We start from the raw sequence: 18,870 nt of genomic DNA, 5'->3' as shown, positions 1-18,870 counted from the left end.
CGTAAGAAAACGGTTTTATTGTTTTGTTTACATATTTAATAGCTTTCTATAACATGATAAGAGATTCATTTTGAAAAATGTATTTTCCCTTAAGAAAGCAATAACAACCATGAAGCAATTTGGCTTGAAATGATTATGGTTTTGTTGTGATTATCTAAAGGTTTATGCAAGTCTCTAAACTTCTAAACAACATGTACTGAGATGCTTTGTGAGTATTGTTTCATTGCTCTGATGGATGCCATTTCAGTGTTTTTACATGGGAAGACATTGCCCTCTAGTGTTGACATTATGCATTGCTTTTTTAATAGGAAAACACGACAGCAAATATGAAAACACTTCAACAAATCATAAAGCACAACGGCAAATAGGAAAGCAAAATGGCAAATAGGAAAACACTTCAACAAATCATAAAACACAACGGCATTAACTTCTACTAGAAAAGGTAGGGCCTATCTAGTAGAGGATGGACCCTCCTGATTGGACAGACGGACTGTCTGTCTTTTAACAGACAGTCCGTCTGTTAAAAATATGCGCTTTTCCATGTTTTTCACCTCTCCTTCCTGTTAAAAGACAGACAGTCCATCTGTCCAATCAGGAGGGTCCGTCCTCTGCTAGATAGGCCCTACCTTTTCCAGTAGAAGTTAATGCCATTGTGTTTATATGATTTGCTGTTTCGTTTTCCTATTTGCCGTTGTGTTTTATGATTTGTTGAAATGTTTTCATATTTGCCATTGTGTTTTATGATTTGTTGAAATGTTTTCATATTTACCATTGTGTTTTATGATTTGTTGAAATGTTTTCCTATTTGCTGTTCTGTTTTATGATTTGCTGTTGCGTTTTTCTATTTTCTGTTGTGATTTGCACTTCAGGGCCACCGTACTGTAGTGCGATTTGCAAAAGTCCACCACTCCCTGTTCAGATGCACTAATCAGGGCCAGGGGGTGTGTCTAACTGCGTGTCAATCACTGCTCATGCACACACATTCATTCTCCCTTGTGGGGGGAGGGGCTTAGGAGACCGTTTTGGACTTTAGCAGAAAGGTTGGAGGGACTGAGAAGTTCTTGATGTTCAATTTTTTTGGCTAAGTCCTGGATCTTCGCAATCTTACCTACAGCATCTTTAAGTCATTTAGGACTTGAGCAAATAAGAAACAATCTCATTTTTGAAAGCTTGAGTCTGTGTAATACAAAGAGTCCAATCACGTTTTTTAGTCTAGTGGCGAAGAATACAAACTAAAATGAACTATTTAAGTTTCTGTTTGGGGCAACCTCTAGCTCGCCCAGTAGAGTCCTTGGCAGCAGCCGCCTGAAGGTTCGAATCCGACCTGCCTGGCCCTTTGCTGCATGTCGTCCCCCCTGTCTCTATCTCCCCTTACCTATCTTCAAGCTATCCTTCAAGCTCCCTAAAATGATTAAAGTCATAAAACCAAAAATACAGTAAAATAGGAAGCAGTTCTTTGATTGAGTGACACCCCAAGGAATCAAAGTGGTTTACTCCAAAACTAAATGAGGAGATGGGTCCTCTGTGTCTGCATGCTGATAACTGGAGCTATAGGAAAATATTCCTCTTGTTCTCTGTTTTTTTATCTCAATAAACCACACCAGACTTCTTCGCATCTTTTACCCAATTACTACAAAAAATTTACATTGTTCATCATTGCTGACCTTTTCCGAGAAATGATGTAGCATTTTCCCTACCCAACATGCAGCCAGTGGTGTCCAATAATTTTACCGTGGTATGAAAATACATTTGCAGAGACTTTAAACTTGGCTGACTTCAGTAATCCATCACAATGAGCATCAAGTCTGCATTTATTTTTGTCAAACTTAACCGTATTGTTATGTGGAGACAGAGTGCAGCCTTTCCACATCAAGCTGCACTTAAAACTGTGTTACCATGCCACAATAATGTAACTTTGACAAAAATAAATGCGGACATGATGCTCATTGTGATGTATTGCCTCACAGAAAGACAAGTTTACCGCACTGAAATTTATGAAACCAATGGCTGCCTGGACAATTGAAAAATTAAAATGTAATACACTTCATAAAAGATATGGAGAATAATGCGTGATAATGCAAAGTATTTTTGACTTTTAGCCTCTTAGTACTGTATAAGAGATTTTATATCTCAAACAAAAAAAGTAAAGGAAAAGAGTAGAGCTACAGGGAGACATCTGTGCAAGTATAAGTATCTGTTCACTGTATACTGATTACAGCACACATACCTCTGTTCTTCAGATATCCTCAGGTCAGAGACTTATTTAGTAAAGAAATTAACAAGCTGAGGGTAGTGGATCTTATTTTGGTTAACATATTCACTGATGTACTGTATATTAAAGACACCTAACAGTAAGGCTATAGTGTAACACTAAACTCCAAAAACTCCTTTACTGTTCATGTGGAAACGAAATTGGAGAAATAATTGGAGAGAATTTAGGATGATTGCAGTAATATATGGGCAAGCCAGACAATGACTACCAAAATTGAAATCAGCTTTTTTATATTGGCAAGAAATTGCAAACAAAATGATGAATAGAGCTTAATGGCTCTCTTGTTACATTGTACCAGGGCACAACCCTGAATAAACTCATGGCACAGGATACTATCGATGAAATAAATTCTAAGGAGAAATTGACCTTTATCTTAAGCCTACAATGTGAAAAATATGTAAAATACTGGATAAAAATATAGGCTATGTATATAAGCATATGTGCCTATAAAATGTATCCTGTATATGTCAATAAAAGGAAGTGCTTCTGTACAAGTACTGTGATGCCCATGTCACGCTTTTAATTATCACAGAAAACCACATTGTAGTGAGCATCTGCCAGAGGCCGTTAAAATGATTTGATGAGACAGTACCTGATCCAGGTGTGCCCATTTTTCATCCATGGCTCCATGTCCTGGCCTCTTCTCGGGCACGATGAAAATCTCTGCTGTTGTTGGTAAACCTGGAAGCACTGTGACCAGGAGCTGATCCCTGTTGATTCCTGTGACCTTTAATAACAACAACACAACCTCATTATAAACTTTTTTTTTAATTGACAGTGTTTGAAGTGATACTCCATGCTTTAGCCCTGTATTAATGAGTAAATACTGCTGGCTCTCCACTTCATACATCATTTGCCTAAGTACCAGTCACTGTCAAGATATATTGCACGAATCAACTGAAACATGCAAGTTCACTTTGACTGTCTTTGGTAAAGGCCAGGGCTTTTAGTGCATTTATGCCGTAACCAGAGGTCTCCTGTCAGTTTCCTGGTGTAAACCATGGTAATATCTGACAAGACAGAAGGTCAAAGTGAATGTTTCATACTCAGGGCTACTGTAGGATATATATAGAGCTCAGTATCCAGGTCTTTTACATAACCTGCTGCTTTTTTGACATCCCCACAGTGTCTTGAGAGGTGAAACCAGATGCATTTAACCACAGTTGGGCTCACTTTAATTGAGGTTTTGGTGTTCTCTCCAGGCAATAGCATTCAGTACTTTAGAAAGCACATGGAAACTGTCACAGTAATGCTTTTACTGCCCTTTAGTATTTTGACAAGTTCTGTTGAAAGCTGGTGATAATGATTTCAGGTGATGCGCCATGTCAGCATGCAGAGGTTAACAACTAATTACACAGCAAGTGAGGTTAAAGACACTGCAAGTAGTGGAGTGCGTCGCTTGACAAAAGACAGCATGCATACATTACAAACACAGCATAACCAAGAATGGAAATGTCAATGGCTCACTAGCCTGAGACTTGAGTTTTTCTCTCCAGACTAGTGCAAAGCTGCTAATTGCCAGAATCTGAATGAGTTCAGTTTATTCTTTCAGGTACTGACCTGAACCATGGAGCTCTTCACCACTCTGCCAATGTCCTCTCTCCACTCAGACACCCCGGGGTTCAGCTCGTCCAAAGTAGAAGAAAAGGCCAAAACGTGTGACCGGAAATAATCTGAAATGCATGCAGAGATCAAATTCAGACCTAATGTACGTCTTCTGTCTAAATTTAATAATACAGTCTAGATTACCTCTTTAGAAGCCACCTCAGATACTTTGAATAACAGAGTACTGTACAGAGTCAATTCTGTATTGACAGTTTATGGTATTTTCATCTGAAAATATGGAGGCTAGAATTAAATGGCTTAAATGTGACTGCCAAATTGTAAATTGAGGAAGATGAAGAAGCATAGGAGCACAACTGAACATATGTCTGTCTCAAAGTTCATACATGTTGATGTGATTTATTCTTTAAGATTTCACATATTATATCCCAGAAAAGGTGCATAAGATGAATGGTGAAATGTTGGAGTTCCCATGATGAAATATATTAACCTCCTACTTTTGGCAGCTAGGAAATGCATTGTTATTCCCTCAATATCTAATATTTATCCAACTCCTTCATCAAGATCAAAGAGAAGCCTCAGGAAAAATTTATTTTGAAAACATTTTGTGTTTGGATGGTTCAATGTAGATGTAATTCCTTAATAAGCTCAATGATGGGTTAGTCTTGGGGATGTAGGCTACTAGGTTTATATGCTGTGGGATATGTCTTTAATAAAGACAAAAAGAAAGTCAAATAATGTTTACAGTTAAAAAGAAGAAAACTCTAAAGATAATTTAATGCATACATGTAGACGTGAGACGTTGTGATTTCACAAGCTACAGTCAATCTTTAAAAAAAAAAGGCCTCAATATCGACCTTGAAGGTTTATTCCTAACCATGGAAACAGCAGCTTAACAAAACTATTCCTATGTCTTTGTGTATTGAGTTTACCATAAACAGCCACTGTCATTTGATCCTGATGGACAGTATTGCCAACTGAAGCCTGAACAGTGACAGTGTGCCTTCCCTCCTTGGAGAAGGTGAAGGATATCGCTCCGTCCAGAGTCACAACAGGCTGAAAGGCAAACAGAAACAAAAAACAGAAACAACATAAATACACAATAAACAAGGAAACATCAGATAATAAAGCTATACAATCTCCAAGGGGAATGTAAGGCAGTTTGTAGTACATCCACATTCATACACACAGACCACAGTGTGCATAAATATGGATGTATCTGAATTCTTTCATGTAGTCATGTTGTGGTGTATAATGTATTTATGTATATATAAATGTATGCAAGGTTTTTTAGACTGTGGCAACAAATTGCCTTGGAAAAGGACAATTAAGAATCTAAAAGGTGCATACCTGAAACCAGTTCTGCCAACATGTGTGCATGCATGAGGGATATCTAAGGTTAAGTAGTTACTGGATCGTGTACCTTAGTTACTAGATTTAAATGAGAGAAGAGATGTGAGGTATTTTGGAAGCAGGGCTTTATAAATGAATAACATGAGATGGCTATTTGTGACTTGTGAATCTCTCACGCCATTCAGTAAACAGGCTGCATGGTAGGAATGAGATAAGAATGAGAAAGTAAGGCTTACCTCCGTTTTGTTATTAAACCACCAGTAATAGGTGACTGTTCCCACATTGCTGGGGCGTAACACTGTCGTGAGGTTTACTGCTTTGTTCTTGACGACCACCGAAGGAGCCGAGAGCTGGACGTGTTCAAGCTGACCTTTAAAGAGAAAACATGAATACTATAAATGAACACCTTTTGTTATAATATGGCTAAATACTGCTTCCATGAAGCCATATTTTGGCACAACAATGACTGCCCGGAACATACTGAGCATATACCGGTAGATAAGACAGTGGAGAAATGGATTGCACTGTGGGAGTATTTTGACTGTATGTCTGTGGATGGTTTGATGCTTTTTTGCCACCATGAAAATGTCACCATTGGAATCCATTATAATGAGCTGAATTCAAACTGACCACAGCTGCTCTTCTCTTTAAATGTGAAGACAACAAACAGCTATCTTATACACCTACATGGGGTTAGTGACACTCAAAACTTAAAATGGAGATTTTGGGTTTTACACAATTGATTAAAATAATGCAGACAAAGGGCCTGTTTTCACATTTAAAAAAATTGGAAGACTAATCATACAATTGTTTACCACTTTTAAATGACCAAGTTATTTGACTCACAGGAAACGTGGAGGTAGAGTATCACCCTGTCAAAGCCCAGAGTGTTGGTAGCTGTAGCAGAAACTTGGTAGATGCCAACTTTACTGTAGATATGCTTGACCCCATCATCAATGGAGCTTATGTTAACATACGATATTGCTGTCCCATCGCCAAAATCCACTGTTATACTTGTCATGGAGCCGAGACCCTTCGAAAAGAAAATACTCACATCACTCACACTGTAGCCTCAGTTGTTTTGTCAGTGTCCTTGCTGACACATAACAGGGTGTGCATTTTCCATAATATCTACAAGAAGGAGGTCAAGTGGTAAATCATGTCATGTCATTTGATACGCTGGTGCTCCAGCCTCTGTGCTACGTCCCTGACAGCATCTCGATATACAGATAAAACACTAAAGAAAAAGCATGCAGCCTACAAGTATCACCTTGTAATACACACACTACTGTTGTTTTGATAAAGTGAAGCCAGCACCTCTTCCAGAAAGACCAAGAAAGTGACATTCCTCTTCAGTGTTGCTACCAGTGTTCCCTCACTGGTGAAGAGCTGGAGGCCCCTGGGGGTCTGACTGGGACATTTTTGTCGTCTGGGGCTATACTTCAACAGCATTACCTCAGTGCAGTTGTTAGACAAAGCCCGGCGATATCTGGAATTCATTAAAGACCCCCAAAAGACACAAATAAGCACCACATGAGTGTAAAAGCAGACATATAACACATGCACACGCAGGGAGACATTCATAAGAGATGTACAACAACCGTTTTGGTCTACTATACCCCAACAGCTATATCAGATGAGCTCAATTAAGCTTTTTATCAACACCAGCCTTCAGTTACAAGTGTGTCCATGTTATTAAAACTATTAATTATATACAAATGAATATTTTTACAATAGCTATCGTGAAAACTGTTGATGTTTCAACTATTTCTCCATTACTTTTAGCTATTTTGATGTCTCTGCTCACTTGCTAACTAGTTTTCAAACACTCAATTGCAGAATTTGGTGTTCAGGTGCAGTCAGTTTATTGTGGCTGGTAGTTCATTGGTTATTTTGACAATAAATATGCTAAAGATCAGCCTCAGATCAATTTGTAATTCTGCTTTTTGTGACGATTTGTGTTCTGACTTTCTTCCAATCTTCCTTCTTCCATCTGTTTTGAAGGTTAGGAGCCTTTTATGGATAGTGTTTAGTATGCAAGCAACCATTCACACACAGAATAGCAGGTGTTTTTCAAGAAAGTTGAGCTTGAATGTAACCAACGACATCTTTACAGCCACTACTCCCTTTTTCGTGTCAATACAACGGATTCAGGTGTACCCTGTGGTGTTGAGGAAGCTGTCCCCCGTGATGCAGTCTCGAGATGTTGCTGAAGGAACGAACCAGAAAGCCCGAGCGCAGCTACCATCAATCTGCCTCTCAAACCCGTAGTCGCTGTTTTGGTTGGAGCAACATGTACAGAAAGAGATACACTGAGGAGTTATTGAGATTACTTTTCATTCACATATCAAATATAATTACTCAAACAGAATCATACAATAAGTACATGTCTACTGTGACTGGAGGTATTCTTGGCTCAAGAAAACTTTTCACAGCACAGCAGCTCAGAGTATTTGAGATTTGATGTTTTGTGTAACAAACCTCGGAAGAAAAAGGATTGTGCATGTTTACACAAACTATAATTATACCTCGGGAAAGTCAGAGGGATCGGTCAGATGTTTTTCATCGTGATCAGTGAAACTCTCTCTCAGGAGAGTTGGAAAGTTTAATAAGCCTTTTAGTAATGAAGAGGTGTTAAGCTTGTTTAATTGAAAAAGTGTATACAGAAGTATAAGAAGTTCTGAATTGAAGTGACACTTGTTAGACATACTAAGTATTTAATATTATAATGGATTCAGGAGTGAGGCATTAGTTTTATTCATTATTCAAATCTATTCAAGTGCACTTTGTATGAGTAACACATATTTAGAAATGCACTGCTATCACATATTTGACTGTTGGGGATGAGCTTCAATATTCTTATATATATCTTCTGTCAGTTAAATTAGTGTGTGATGAAATGATCATTCCTGTTTTATAAAATGATGTTGTCCAAATTTAACATGTTTCACAGTTCATTACATTAAACACTAGTTTGATTATTTATGTCATTTTGCACAAATTTGCTAGCCTGACGTGGTCATACTCAGATTCTAGTCAGAATGTGAACTTCCCGACCTCGATGTTTGTGGGCGGGGCTAAGTTCGGCTGGCATCCAGGCTACAAATTTGCCATATTTGATATCAAAATCAGAAGAAAATGTTTTTATTTATATTGGGATATTAAGTACAACCACAATCTTATATAAAGATTATTCATCCCTAAGAGTTAAAACAACTGATGCATGTTTTTAAATCATAGTACTCACTTACTAACTTACATCCTGAGTCGATAGAAAGACAACACAATAACAAATCACAATATACAACTCTTCAAACACTCCTCTTATTGTGCCTTAGGTTTGCTTCACATACTCTGCCTCTGGAGATTGACAAAGTGTTGTGCATTGGATTTAATGAAGTAAAAAGAGAACTTACCACTCAAAATCTGCCTCTGTGCACGGGCAGGAGTCTGACATCTGGGAAATATACTGATTTCTGGCCTTGACACATAGAATGTTTGCTTTCAGTTTTTGGAAGATTCTCTTCATTCCCATGATGCACACTTCGCCCTGTGATGATTAATGCATCATAAACATTTCTGAGATTCTCTTTCCTTTTTATCATCTTGCTTTTATTGTGTGACTGAATCACAGAGATTCACTTGGGTTTAATCAGCAAGAAGCAGCAAGATCCTCTTACCTCATTGTGTAACTGCCATGTCATGTAATCTTCAGATGTGCATTGTTGTTGGAAAATGGACCGGAAGTCAATTTTGACAAGTTGCCACTCAGATCGATGACTAAAATGACCAAATATTCTGCACAAACAAGCCAGAAATACAAGGTCAAAAAAATTGGGTATATGGGGCAGATTTAAAAAAATAAATAAATAAAAAAAGTTACTCCACTTTGGGTAATTTAAATGCACTTTTTAATCCATATTCCTCTGTGGGTTAAATAAACTCCTCTACATCTTGGGCTTATGAAACCCTTTTAAAACCAGATTAAATAAATAATTACCCAGTGCAATAATTAACAAACTAGAAACACATGAGCGCTTTATGGTTCTTTCATAACTTACGTCATTATGAGGGTGTCCTCTCCAGGCTCCCCCAGCACCCCGTCAACATAGAGTGGAGAGGAGGTGAAGCTATATTTGTCCCAGTTTCTGCCCTCATCAAAACTCAGCCTGAGGGAGAGAACAATGGTTTGATCAAAGACAGACCAGCCACGAATAGAGTTGAATTCAGTAAGAAAATCCTCAGCAGAAAAGCAGTCTGACTCCTTGTTTTGAAGATTGAGTACAGTCTCTAAAAAGATGCGGTACACCCTTGGAGAGCCTTACCAAATGTGTCTAATTGGCAGAGGTGTGTGTCGGATGGCCACCAGAGACCCTCCTTGATTCAGGAAAAACACGCTGTACTCTTCCTGAAAAACCTGCAGACACGACCAGCTTCCATTTATCACACCAGAGAATCAATCAAGTCGACATAAAGTGTGCACCGATGACAACATTAGGAACATGCATACTACACCTACACTGTAAACAAGTAGAAACCACAAGTGTTCTTTACACAAGAGTCTTAGTTGTGTGAATAAACAACAGCGTCAAGCAAGCGTTGCTCTCTTTGTTGATTTTTGTTGTCTTAAGCAAAAGGCAAAAAAAATCGGTACGTTCCTTTTGGTTTATTTGTTTTACAGATCAGAGATGCACGTCTTCACAATGCTGGGTGTCAAACCTCAATTCTTTATTTCTTTGCGATCATGGCTGTATCACCAAGAACTGAAAAGCGAGATCTGAAAGTTGGTACTAAAAGCTCAGCCAGAGCCCTATTCTTTTTCAGATAATGCCTGACTAAAGTCCTGTTTGTTTCATTTTGTTCTGTAATATATTGAGGGAAAGACAACAATTATCACAGAAGCTTTAAAGAAGTTCAACAAAGTGATTTGTACAAAAAGTATTGGTGTAGAAACCCAGGTATTGGAACCAATCTTACAGTTATCATACTGTACCTCTCTCCAGCTGTTTCCAGCATCAGATGTGATGAAAATACTGACATTATTACTGGTCAGCTCAGGTCCAACTACACCTGAACACAAAAGGTAGAACAGCACAATTTTCAGTATTTATTCTGGCTAGACAAACAAAATGTTTTTGTTATTCTTTCCACTGAAGTAACATGGAACATGTGCAGGAAAGATTTATTTCATTTTGAAAACTGTTTTTGAAAGACAGATTTGAATGAGAGTGCTAAGGGATACATTCGAGGACCATCATTAAGGCTGAGAGCAAATCAAATAATCTCTTCACCTGACGCTATTATAATTCCTGGAGCTGAATCTTTGCTGACAATGTTTCCCGAGGTGTAAGGATTCTCTGACACATGAAGGTGTAGATGCAACGAACAGTAAGGCTGCAAAACACAAACACGAGGAGATTAGTTGGCTGAAGTCAAAACGTGTAATTCAAAGGTTTGATAACGACCTGGATCACATACAATAGGCTTCATAATAACTGGTCTGAATTGAGTGAGAATCTATCATTATTTGAAATAAATTAATAATTGTCTTGTTAACTAAGAAAAAAGTAAATATCAGAGAGATCTGGTAAAATAAATTTGAACAATTAAAGAAGACAAGTTTACATTATAAAACATTACATATATAACATCATCCACCATCAAGTCTCCATAGAATATACTGAGTAAGGGTATGTTAAGCTGGAAGCTCAATATGGAAGTATCCCTTTGACTCTGATACATGTTTACTTAACAACTGAATATATCAAAATGTGTATTTTCAGTTATTATGGTTAGTATTATTACAGCTAAGACATCATCTTATGAGTGTATGCACACTGCACAGTACATTAAAATGTAGTCTGGATGATGGGACATGTTCATGGGACTTTTATTGGACTCATAAAAATCAACAAAGTGGCTTCTTAGATTTTATTTATGGCTAAGAATGTACTCTGTGTAGGATTGTATTAATTTTCATTTTAATGTTCCTTTAAAATGAATAAAAACAAAAACCTATTTCAACTGAACATCAGTCTTGATGATTAATGAATGGTGACTTAATTTAATAAAGAATCTAATAAATAATGTTTGTGCAACTGTGCAAAGAAGTGCAACTGTACTGCACATCAGTGCACTAAAATCATCACAATTATGATATCATATGTTACACATAGAGCATTTTACAATTTATGATAAAATCCTCACTAAACTATTAAAAGACTATGACTACCATGACTAACAATATTTATGAATACAATAGAACATTGTTAATAATATGACTTTTGGATTCATAATTAATAATGGATAGTTATGTTGAGATTGGTGTTACCTTTAAAGTGATATAGATATTAATTGAGTATGTCAAATTATTTGAAAGGTCTCTTCAGTTACTGACATATTTCTGAGCCATGTTGATGTGATTTACATTTAATTGCACTCTTTGACAACAGCTTTGCATGTTTGTTTTTTTTTAAAAGATAATGGAAATCCAAATAAATAAATCTAGCTTGTCAGTGGCCCACTTACTGGTTCACAATAAACCTTGTTTCCCTGGAGATCGGTTGTTGGAGCCTGAAGAAGACGCCAGTCTCTCCCCTTGTTGTATGTGATATAAGTTTTCACTTGGTTCTCAACAACTTTATTTGACAGGAACACCCCTTTAATCCCAGCAACCTGCGAACATGAGAGACAGAGAGGGGTTGGGGGAAAAATTGCAAAAAAGGGAGGAAAAAAAACATATATTATTCAGACTTAAGTAAAGCTGAAGGCCTAGTTCGGAGAGAATACGATGTCAGAAAGTGATAGTTTTACTGACAGGAAACACTATTTTGGACCATCTGTAGGACTCTGCTGAATCAAAACAACATATGGCGCAGCCTTGAGATATAGCTTCTTCTTTGTATTTATATGCACAGAGATGCTGACTCTCACGTTCAGCTCTCACTTGAGTTCACATTTCTCTTCCATTTAAAGAGCACAGATCTTTGTCAAAGGAATAAATCATCATTTCATATCTTCTACTGGACAATGCAACTAAATATTTCTGGGCATAAAATGTGTGTGGAGGTCAGTGAGCAGTGAGAGTAACCAATGCTGATGGCTATGTTAGGTGTGTGTTTGTAACAATGTGATGCTTTTACTGCTGGCTGCAGATGAGGATAATCTAAAGTGATGCATACATGTGCAGTCACTGTGAACTTCATAGCACATTTGTCAACACAGACATAACATGTTCAGGGCAGAAGTTAAAGCAGATATTTTATCCTGCATTGTGACTATGCGCTTTAAGTGACACTAGTGATTCCTAAACTTGCGTATAGATGGTACATTACCCGAAGACCTGCAAAAACATTTTTTTGTGCGACAACAATGTCACATGAAAAAGATAATAAAAGCAGGCAGAAAGTGCATATGAGCGAGACACTCAGATGCAGCAGAATGAAATGTACCAACATCTGTTCCATTATGGTGAGGACACCCAAGACATCTGAGCGCAAGGTACAACTAAAGAAAGCATGGCAGAAAATCAAAATGAACTCTAAGCAAAGTTTTAGGCTGTCTGTTGGTACTTTACTTGTCAGAATCTCTTGTTATTGTTCAAGCTTCCAAACGAGGAATTTAAATTTGTATGGTGCTCTTAGATACAGTCTTCAGTTTCTTCTCGAAGTTAGGTGGACTTTAAATTGCATATCACTGTGAGTGGATTGATGAATAAAGCTAAGAGGTAATTTACTAAAGTGTACAACTAAGCATTATTTTCATTATTAATAAATCTGTTACTATATGTCAGACAATGTCAATGTCAGTACATAGTGACAAATGTCCATTTATTCCTAAGAACACAAAAGTGAGCTCTTCAAGTGTATTCTCTTGTTCAGACCTGCAACAGTTGATCAACAGAAAATAAATCAGCATATATATTGATAATAAATGAAACGTTTAAGTCATTATCAAACAAAGATTCAAGCTTTTCAAATTTGATGATTTCCTGCTTATCCTTCATAACATTATTGTAAACTGAACAATTAGGGGTTTTGGACTTATAAAACAAGTTGGTTGGATAAAACAAGGCATCTGATGACATCACCCTCGGCTCTAGAAAATTACAATGGGCAACTTCTACTAGTTCTGACATTTATAGACCTAACGATTAATCAATTAATCAAAAAAACAGTTTGAATAAAAATAATCGTTACTTGCAGCCCTACTCTTGTCTGGCCAATAATTCAAAACCTGAGATAATATAATCAGAAAATCAATTTGCAATGATACAAAACAGATAACACAGCAAATCCTCAACTTTGAGCAGCAAATCTAAGAACAGACAGCGACCAAATGTTTAGCTTTTTGTTTGATAAGTGATTTAAATGATTATTTGATTATCAAAATGGTTGCTCATTGATTTTCTGTCAGTCGATAAACTTCATTACAGTGCTAATTAAATGTAATTAATTTAGAGTAATCCAAGTATGGGCAGCACTGGAACATACATAATATCAGTGTAGAATTGCACAAAGAGTCAAATTGCATAACAGAGAATGATTTTGCATGTATAATTTGCTAATTATTATGAAGCATGTCAACTCATTGGTTTGATAGTTAACATTCATGAACACAACACATTGACCTATAAACTGCAGATGTTTTATGAGTTGGTCCAGCATGCCTGAATAACATGAAAACATGTGAAACGATGACTTATGACTGATGACTGACATGGTCGCTGCCTACCTCATAGAGGTCTATCATGATGTTGCCCTCCGGTCCTCCACTGCTCACAACGTTTTCCAGCATCAGGGTGAAGAACAGCCCTCTGGACTCAGACATGTACAGGTTGTAGGAGTCATTCTGATGCCAGTCCTGAATTGCTGCCACCACCTGGTTGTCATCTGTGCTGATTATCTGCAAGTCCTAAATATGTGAAATTCATGAGTACTGTAGATGCCAACAAGGTTTTAAGAATGTATTTAAAGGAGTTTTCTCAACAAAAATCTGCATATTAGTGTGCGCATATTGGCCACAGAGCTGGAGCAGCAAGCTAACAGTTTGTCACTTCTTGACATGATTCAGTCAGGATCAGCAGAGATTAGACCTCAGACGTTTCATGCCATGCACTAAAAATTAAGACAGGCTCCATTTAGTTTGACTGAATCCCTTCTCCAGAGTGAGGTGAGGTAGGGGACGTGTGTCCTTCTTAAGAACATTTTCACAGTCTACATGGATGAATGGACTGATCGAAACAACACTGTGGGCACTAAATCTGTTGTTGTGACACAGTCTCTAAAACCACTAAGCCATCCTGCTGTGCTTTTCGTAAATGGTATTCAGTGCAGAACACTGTTTTTGTGCAAATGCAAATTTAATTGAATTTTTCCTTCAAAAAAGTTCCTTTGGAGTTGTGGGGAAACTGCAACTCCAAATTATTTTTTTTTAAATAAAGATCTGTTGATACAGACGAGAGGGCAACTGATTAAAAACTGTGCATGGGCCTTAAATAAACACAAGATCTGAAGATGTAGGCTAATTATGCATAACTGAATCAATTTTCAGGAGGATAATAATGTGGGGAAAACAATTTAATGCATTTGTCAGCAGACATTAGTATTAACTGGGAACAACTGTACTTAAAATCAACCCTCACTAAGTCATCATGATACTACAAATAAGCCTGAAGAAATGTTTCACAGTAAAATAAATGCTGCACTTGTTTTGCTGTTTGTTCTTCTGCATGTGCTCAACTCACCAAACTGCATCCCTTCCAGCAGTCTTACCTTTGGCAGAGTGTACTTGGGAAGCTTCATTGGGTAGAAAGAATTTCTTTTATAGGACACATAATGGACAGACTGGCCACCTACCGGCACCTGGAAAAGCAATATAATGCAAGTTGCAGTGCAATCGAATTTCAGGTAAATATTCATAAACTTCACTGTGTACACTGATTGTTAGCAGCATGTATCAAACAATTTAAGCCACCATCAAAACTCGGGGTTTGCTACTGATTAGGATGTTGTGCATTATGCAGAGTGGAGTTGTAGTATAATACACAATGTTGTGATTTCAATTACATGCCATCCTTTCCCAGGATAATGGCCCCTTTTAGTTAATGAAAAACATGACTGTACATTAAGATGCGATTGAATGCAGTGGTTTTACAGCTTTTAATTGTCTTTTAATGAAGCCAGACCTTGCAGTAAAAACCCACCTGGATGAAAACGTATTCATCCTGAACCACCAGGGAATTAGGGATGATAAATCCAGGGAAAGGCTTGCCCTTGTTTCCATCAGAGCAATTCTGAAGTTTACAAGTTATGTACTGTGACCCTGTGGGTAAGCAAGAAATGAGTGCTAAAAATATAACAAAGAGAAAAACAAACAATCTTCTATAGTCCCCAATCAAGGTTTAGCTTATGCTGATGGTATTAAGTGACCCATAGAAGCAACATTTTGGAGGCCAATCCTCATTCTCACTAATAGATAAAGTAGAGAGAGAGAGCTGTCCCAGTGTGTTAGCATCAGCCAAATGAGGCGGTCTCCCCAGGGACAGGGCATTAACACAGGAGGCCTTATGGAAGTTCCCCCCTCTCTGAACTGTGGCCAAATAAAAAGAGCCAAGTCACAGCGTGGCCCTTGAAAAATGAATTAGCTTAATCGTATGAAGAGTCTCCATGCAGCCAATTCAGATGGGGAGGCAAGTTTACAGCAAAAAAAAAAAGAGCTCTCACTCCTTTAAAAAAAATATTTTAAATCAAGGTTTAAGAATCACAAAAAATGTTGCTACTTTGATGTGAAATCTGTTTAAAATTCTGACTAATCTAGTTTTCTATGTTGCCAAGGTAACATAATTGTATTACTCACGTCCATCAGAGACGCTGATCTCCAGGTGAATCATTCCTTGCTCTTTGTCTAAACCCAGTCTGGACCTGTAACAGTATTACAAACAGGTAAGAAACATAAGATTTCTGCTGAAGGGAAAGTGTCCGTTAATAATTGTGTGCATTAATAATGACGGGCCCATTAAAAATTACATCATATGGGTAACATTTTATGGTAAGGGTACATGAATTATCATGAATGTATGCATGACTATACATGGGGAGGGGTTAATCGGGCGGACAGGGGGTCGGGATAGTGTGGTGAATCGTGGTCAGCCTGGTGGTGTTCTTTCAATCATTTTGTGTTGTTACTTGTCTTGCTTTGTTTGTTTATTGCTTTGTTTATTTATTGTTTGTTTGTTTATTGTTGTACCACTTTAAGTTTACAGCTTATTTGGTTTTTGAATTAGTTATATAAAAAAAGACTCTGACTGTATAAATGGAATGTATGTTAAATCGTATGCTTTAATAAAAAGATGTTTGATGAATGTATGCATGACTCAATGAATGAAAAAGCATGAATTAATTCATGTAGTAAATTATGAACTATCAGGAATGCATACATCAGTGGTGTAGTCTAGTTTTTTGTAGTGAGTATACTGTGATTTTTCCCTCACAGCGTCATTCTCGCCCGTGTCCCAGAGCGACAACCCCATACATTTTTTTGTAACGTTGCCGCGTATAGCATCAGCCTCATCTGGCTCATTTTCTGTAACGTAACCGTCTGCTGCAGTGTCACCCGAAGCTGCAGTAGCTACAGGGAAAGGCTTTTGTAAGTGGGTGCATGGAAATTCATGACCTTTCCTAGTGGGTATATGCTGTATCACATAGACTACAGCACTGGCATACAGTACATGATAATTCATGTACCCTTACCATAGGGTGTTCAACCCACATTTAGGACAGTAGTTTCACCCAGGATGGGAACTACTGCAGTGCCTATACAAATAGTGGACTTGGTTACAAAGCTTGTAATTTTAACTTTCTTGTTATTTATTTTGATCATCAGGTGGCTTAATAAGGCATTGAGGCAAAGAAAAGCTTCATCAACTATTTTGCTGCTGTCCCAAGGCATATTTAATAAAGTGACGCTGTGGAAATAATTACAAATTCAGAAAACTGTTCACATAATAAATGCATTTAGCTCACAGTAATAGTTTTTTCTGTTATCAGAAGTGCAATATTTGTGGTTTACATTAGATTTTCATTTTGAATGTGTAAGGGGGCATGGGAAATACAGCTGTGATCATAATTGTTCTCTCAGCAGCAATAACACAACAACCGTATCTATAAACACTGGCCTGACAGACATTTGACCTGCACTGTACTTTATGGGTAAGGTGCACTTAGCCATTTCATTCACTTTTGATAGAGATCCTTCATGACGTGCAGAGCGACAGGAGTGACCAGTGCCACTTGTATTAATAGCAGCTGTTGTGACAGAAGATGGGTTTCTTCTCATTTTCCATACCGTGTCTGAACTATAATATAAAAAGCCCCCGTCCTGCTTCCCTCAGCACTCTGTAATTGCCTCACAGCTCCATCTCTTTTAATGGACTTTCTGTCAAATACTTCATCCAATTCTATCAGGGAACAGCAGCGCTTGCTCTTAAATAAACCCTTGCAATGTTACACAGTGTTCTCCCATAACTAACACATACCAGTATGTCTGCCTAGCCTGGTTGGCTTTTTCTAAATCATGTTTGTCAGATCTTTTCAGATTAAGATGAGTAGTGGATGTGATGTAATAAATTATTTCATAGTTGATGTCTGATGTGTGGGGAGTGTTTTCTTTTCCTGGCATGTATTATTACTATAATATATATATATATATATATATATATATATATATAAAATAAAATAATATATATAATATATTACCTCAAAGATAAAAGGAAGTGCATATGTGAACATCAAAAATGTGGTCTTTTGATTGAACATGTTGTAACACTCAAACTTCAGGGTGATGCTAAAGAAATTTCAGACACAATTGGCCTTAATTAGCACATAAACTCAAGCTATAAATAATTATTGGAAATACAGTATATTAATATTATGTAAAAATGTAACTGTACAGAATATATACCTGACTTGTGAATATGCAGCTCACTAGAAACATATGTATCTGGGTTAGTGAGGTGAAATCTTTATTTGCTCTCAACAGGCTGCAGTGTAATATTTATGAAGCTCAGTGCAAATTGTTCCTGATGTATGAGGCAAGATAGTCTGTTGATGTTTGGTACAAACTTAAATTATGAACATATTCTCTCATGGAAAACCACCGCAGCTTAGAGAAGCCCTATGTGAAGGAGAAACTAACTAAAAGTCAAAGATCTCTGTGTGAGCTCAAGTACATTACCATTAGCTACGTGATGTGATTTAGGTGAGGCTGAAGATGATTGATCATGTATTATTGCTCACTATTTGATGATTTATTATTTTTTATTGTGTCCGTAGCTTCTCTGAGTTTTTCTGGATGGATGATTTAAAAAAAAAATACTTGAAAGTACTTTTGGTTTCTCATTAGTCCATGTGGGCTGGGAATTTGTATTTGTATTGCATGACACAATAAACAACAACGGATCACACAAGGAGAGAGTCAGTAACTCTTGTGGAGTTTAGATATTACTCTTTAACCCCCATAAGAAATGAGTTTTCATACATCCACCTTCCTTTTGAGGATACAAACATCAGCCTCATTAAACAGGAGATAGTCCTTGTTTTGTCTGGTTCATCACCTCTTTCCTAAAGTGATTTTTATTGACTGTAACATTGTTAATGTGTTGGTCGTTGTATTTCCCAGACCAA

The 18,870-nt window shown here is 37.3% G+C and overlaps 1 protein-coding gene across 1 annotated transcript in view; it reads right to left on the bottom strand.

The window, feature by feature from the left end:
• LOC120548334 (VPS10 domain-containing receptor SorCS1-like) overlaps positions 1-18,870 on the bottom strand; it is a 47,879-nt gene that overhangs the window by 6,900 nt on the left and 22,109 nt on the right. Inside the window, exons 6-23 of the mRNA XM_039784514.1 lie at positions 16,046-16,110; positions 15,393-15,511; positions 14,962-15,051; positions 13,922-14,101; positions 11,717-11,863; positions 10,480-10,582; positions 10,182-10,258; positions 9,514-9,605; positions 9,250-9,357; positions 8,869-8,986; positions 8,605-8,738; positions 7,349-7,462; positions 6,506-6,677; positions 6,035-6,221; positions 5,425-5,558; positions 4,768-4,891; positions 3,833-3,945; positions 2,865-2,999 (exon numbers count right to left, since the gene is read on the bottom strand). Coding sequence (XP_039640448.1) covers positions 2,865-2,999; positions 3,833-3,945; positions 4,768-4,891; positions 5,425-5,558; positions 6,035-6,221; positions 6,506-6,677; positions 7,349-7,462; positions 8,605-8,738; positions 8,869-8,986; positions 9,250-9,357; positions 9,514-9,605; positions 10,182-10,258; positions 10,480-10,582; positions 11,717-11,863; positions 13,922-14,101; positions 14,962-15,051; positions 15,393-15,511; positions 16,046-16,110 — 2,212 coding nt within the window. The remainder of the gene's footprint in view (positions 1-2,864; positions 3,000-3,832; positions 3,946-4,767; positions 4,892-5,424; positions 5,559-6,034; positions 6,222-6,505; positions 6,678-7,348; positions 7,463-8,604; positions 8,739-8,868; positions 8,987-9,249; positions 9,358-9,513; positions 9,606-10,181; positions 10,259-10,479; positions 10,583-11,716; positions 11,864-13,921; positions 14,102-14,961; positions 15,052-15,392; positions 15,512-16,045; positions 16,111-18,870) is intronic.

Source organism: Perca fluviatilis, chromosome 19, assembly GCF_010015445.1.
Source record: "Perca fluviatilis chromosome 19, GENO_Pfluv_1.0, whole genome shotgun sequence".
Taxonomy (NCBI): Eukaryota; Metazoa; Chordata; class Actinopteri; order Perciformes; family Percidae; genus Perca; species Perca fluviatilis.
Note: the sequence above shows the minus strand (reverse complement) of the source record. Positions and strands in the feature narration are given on the sequence as shown.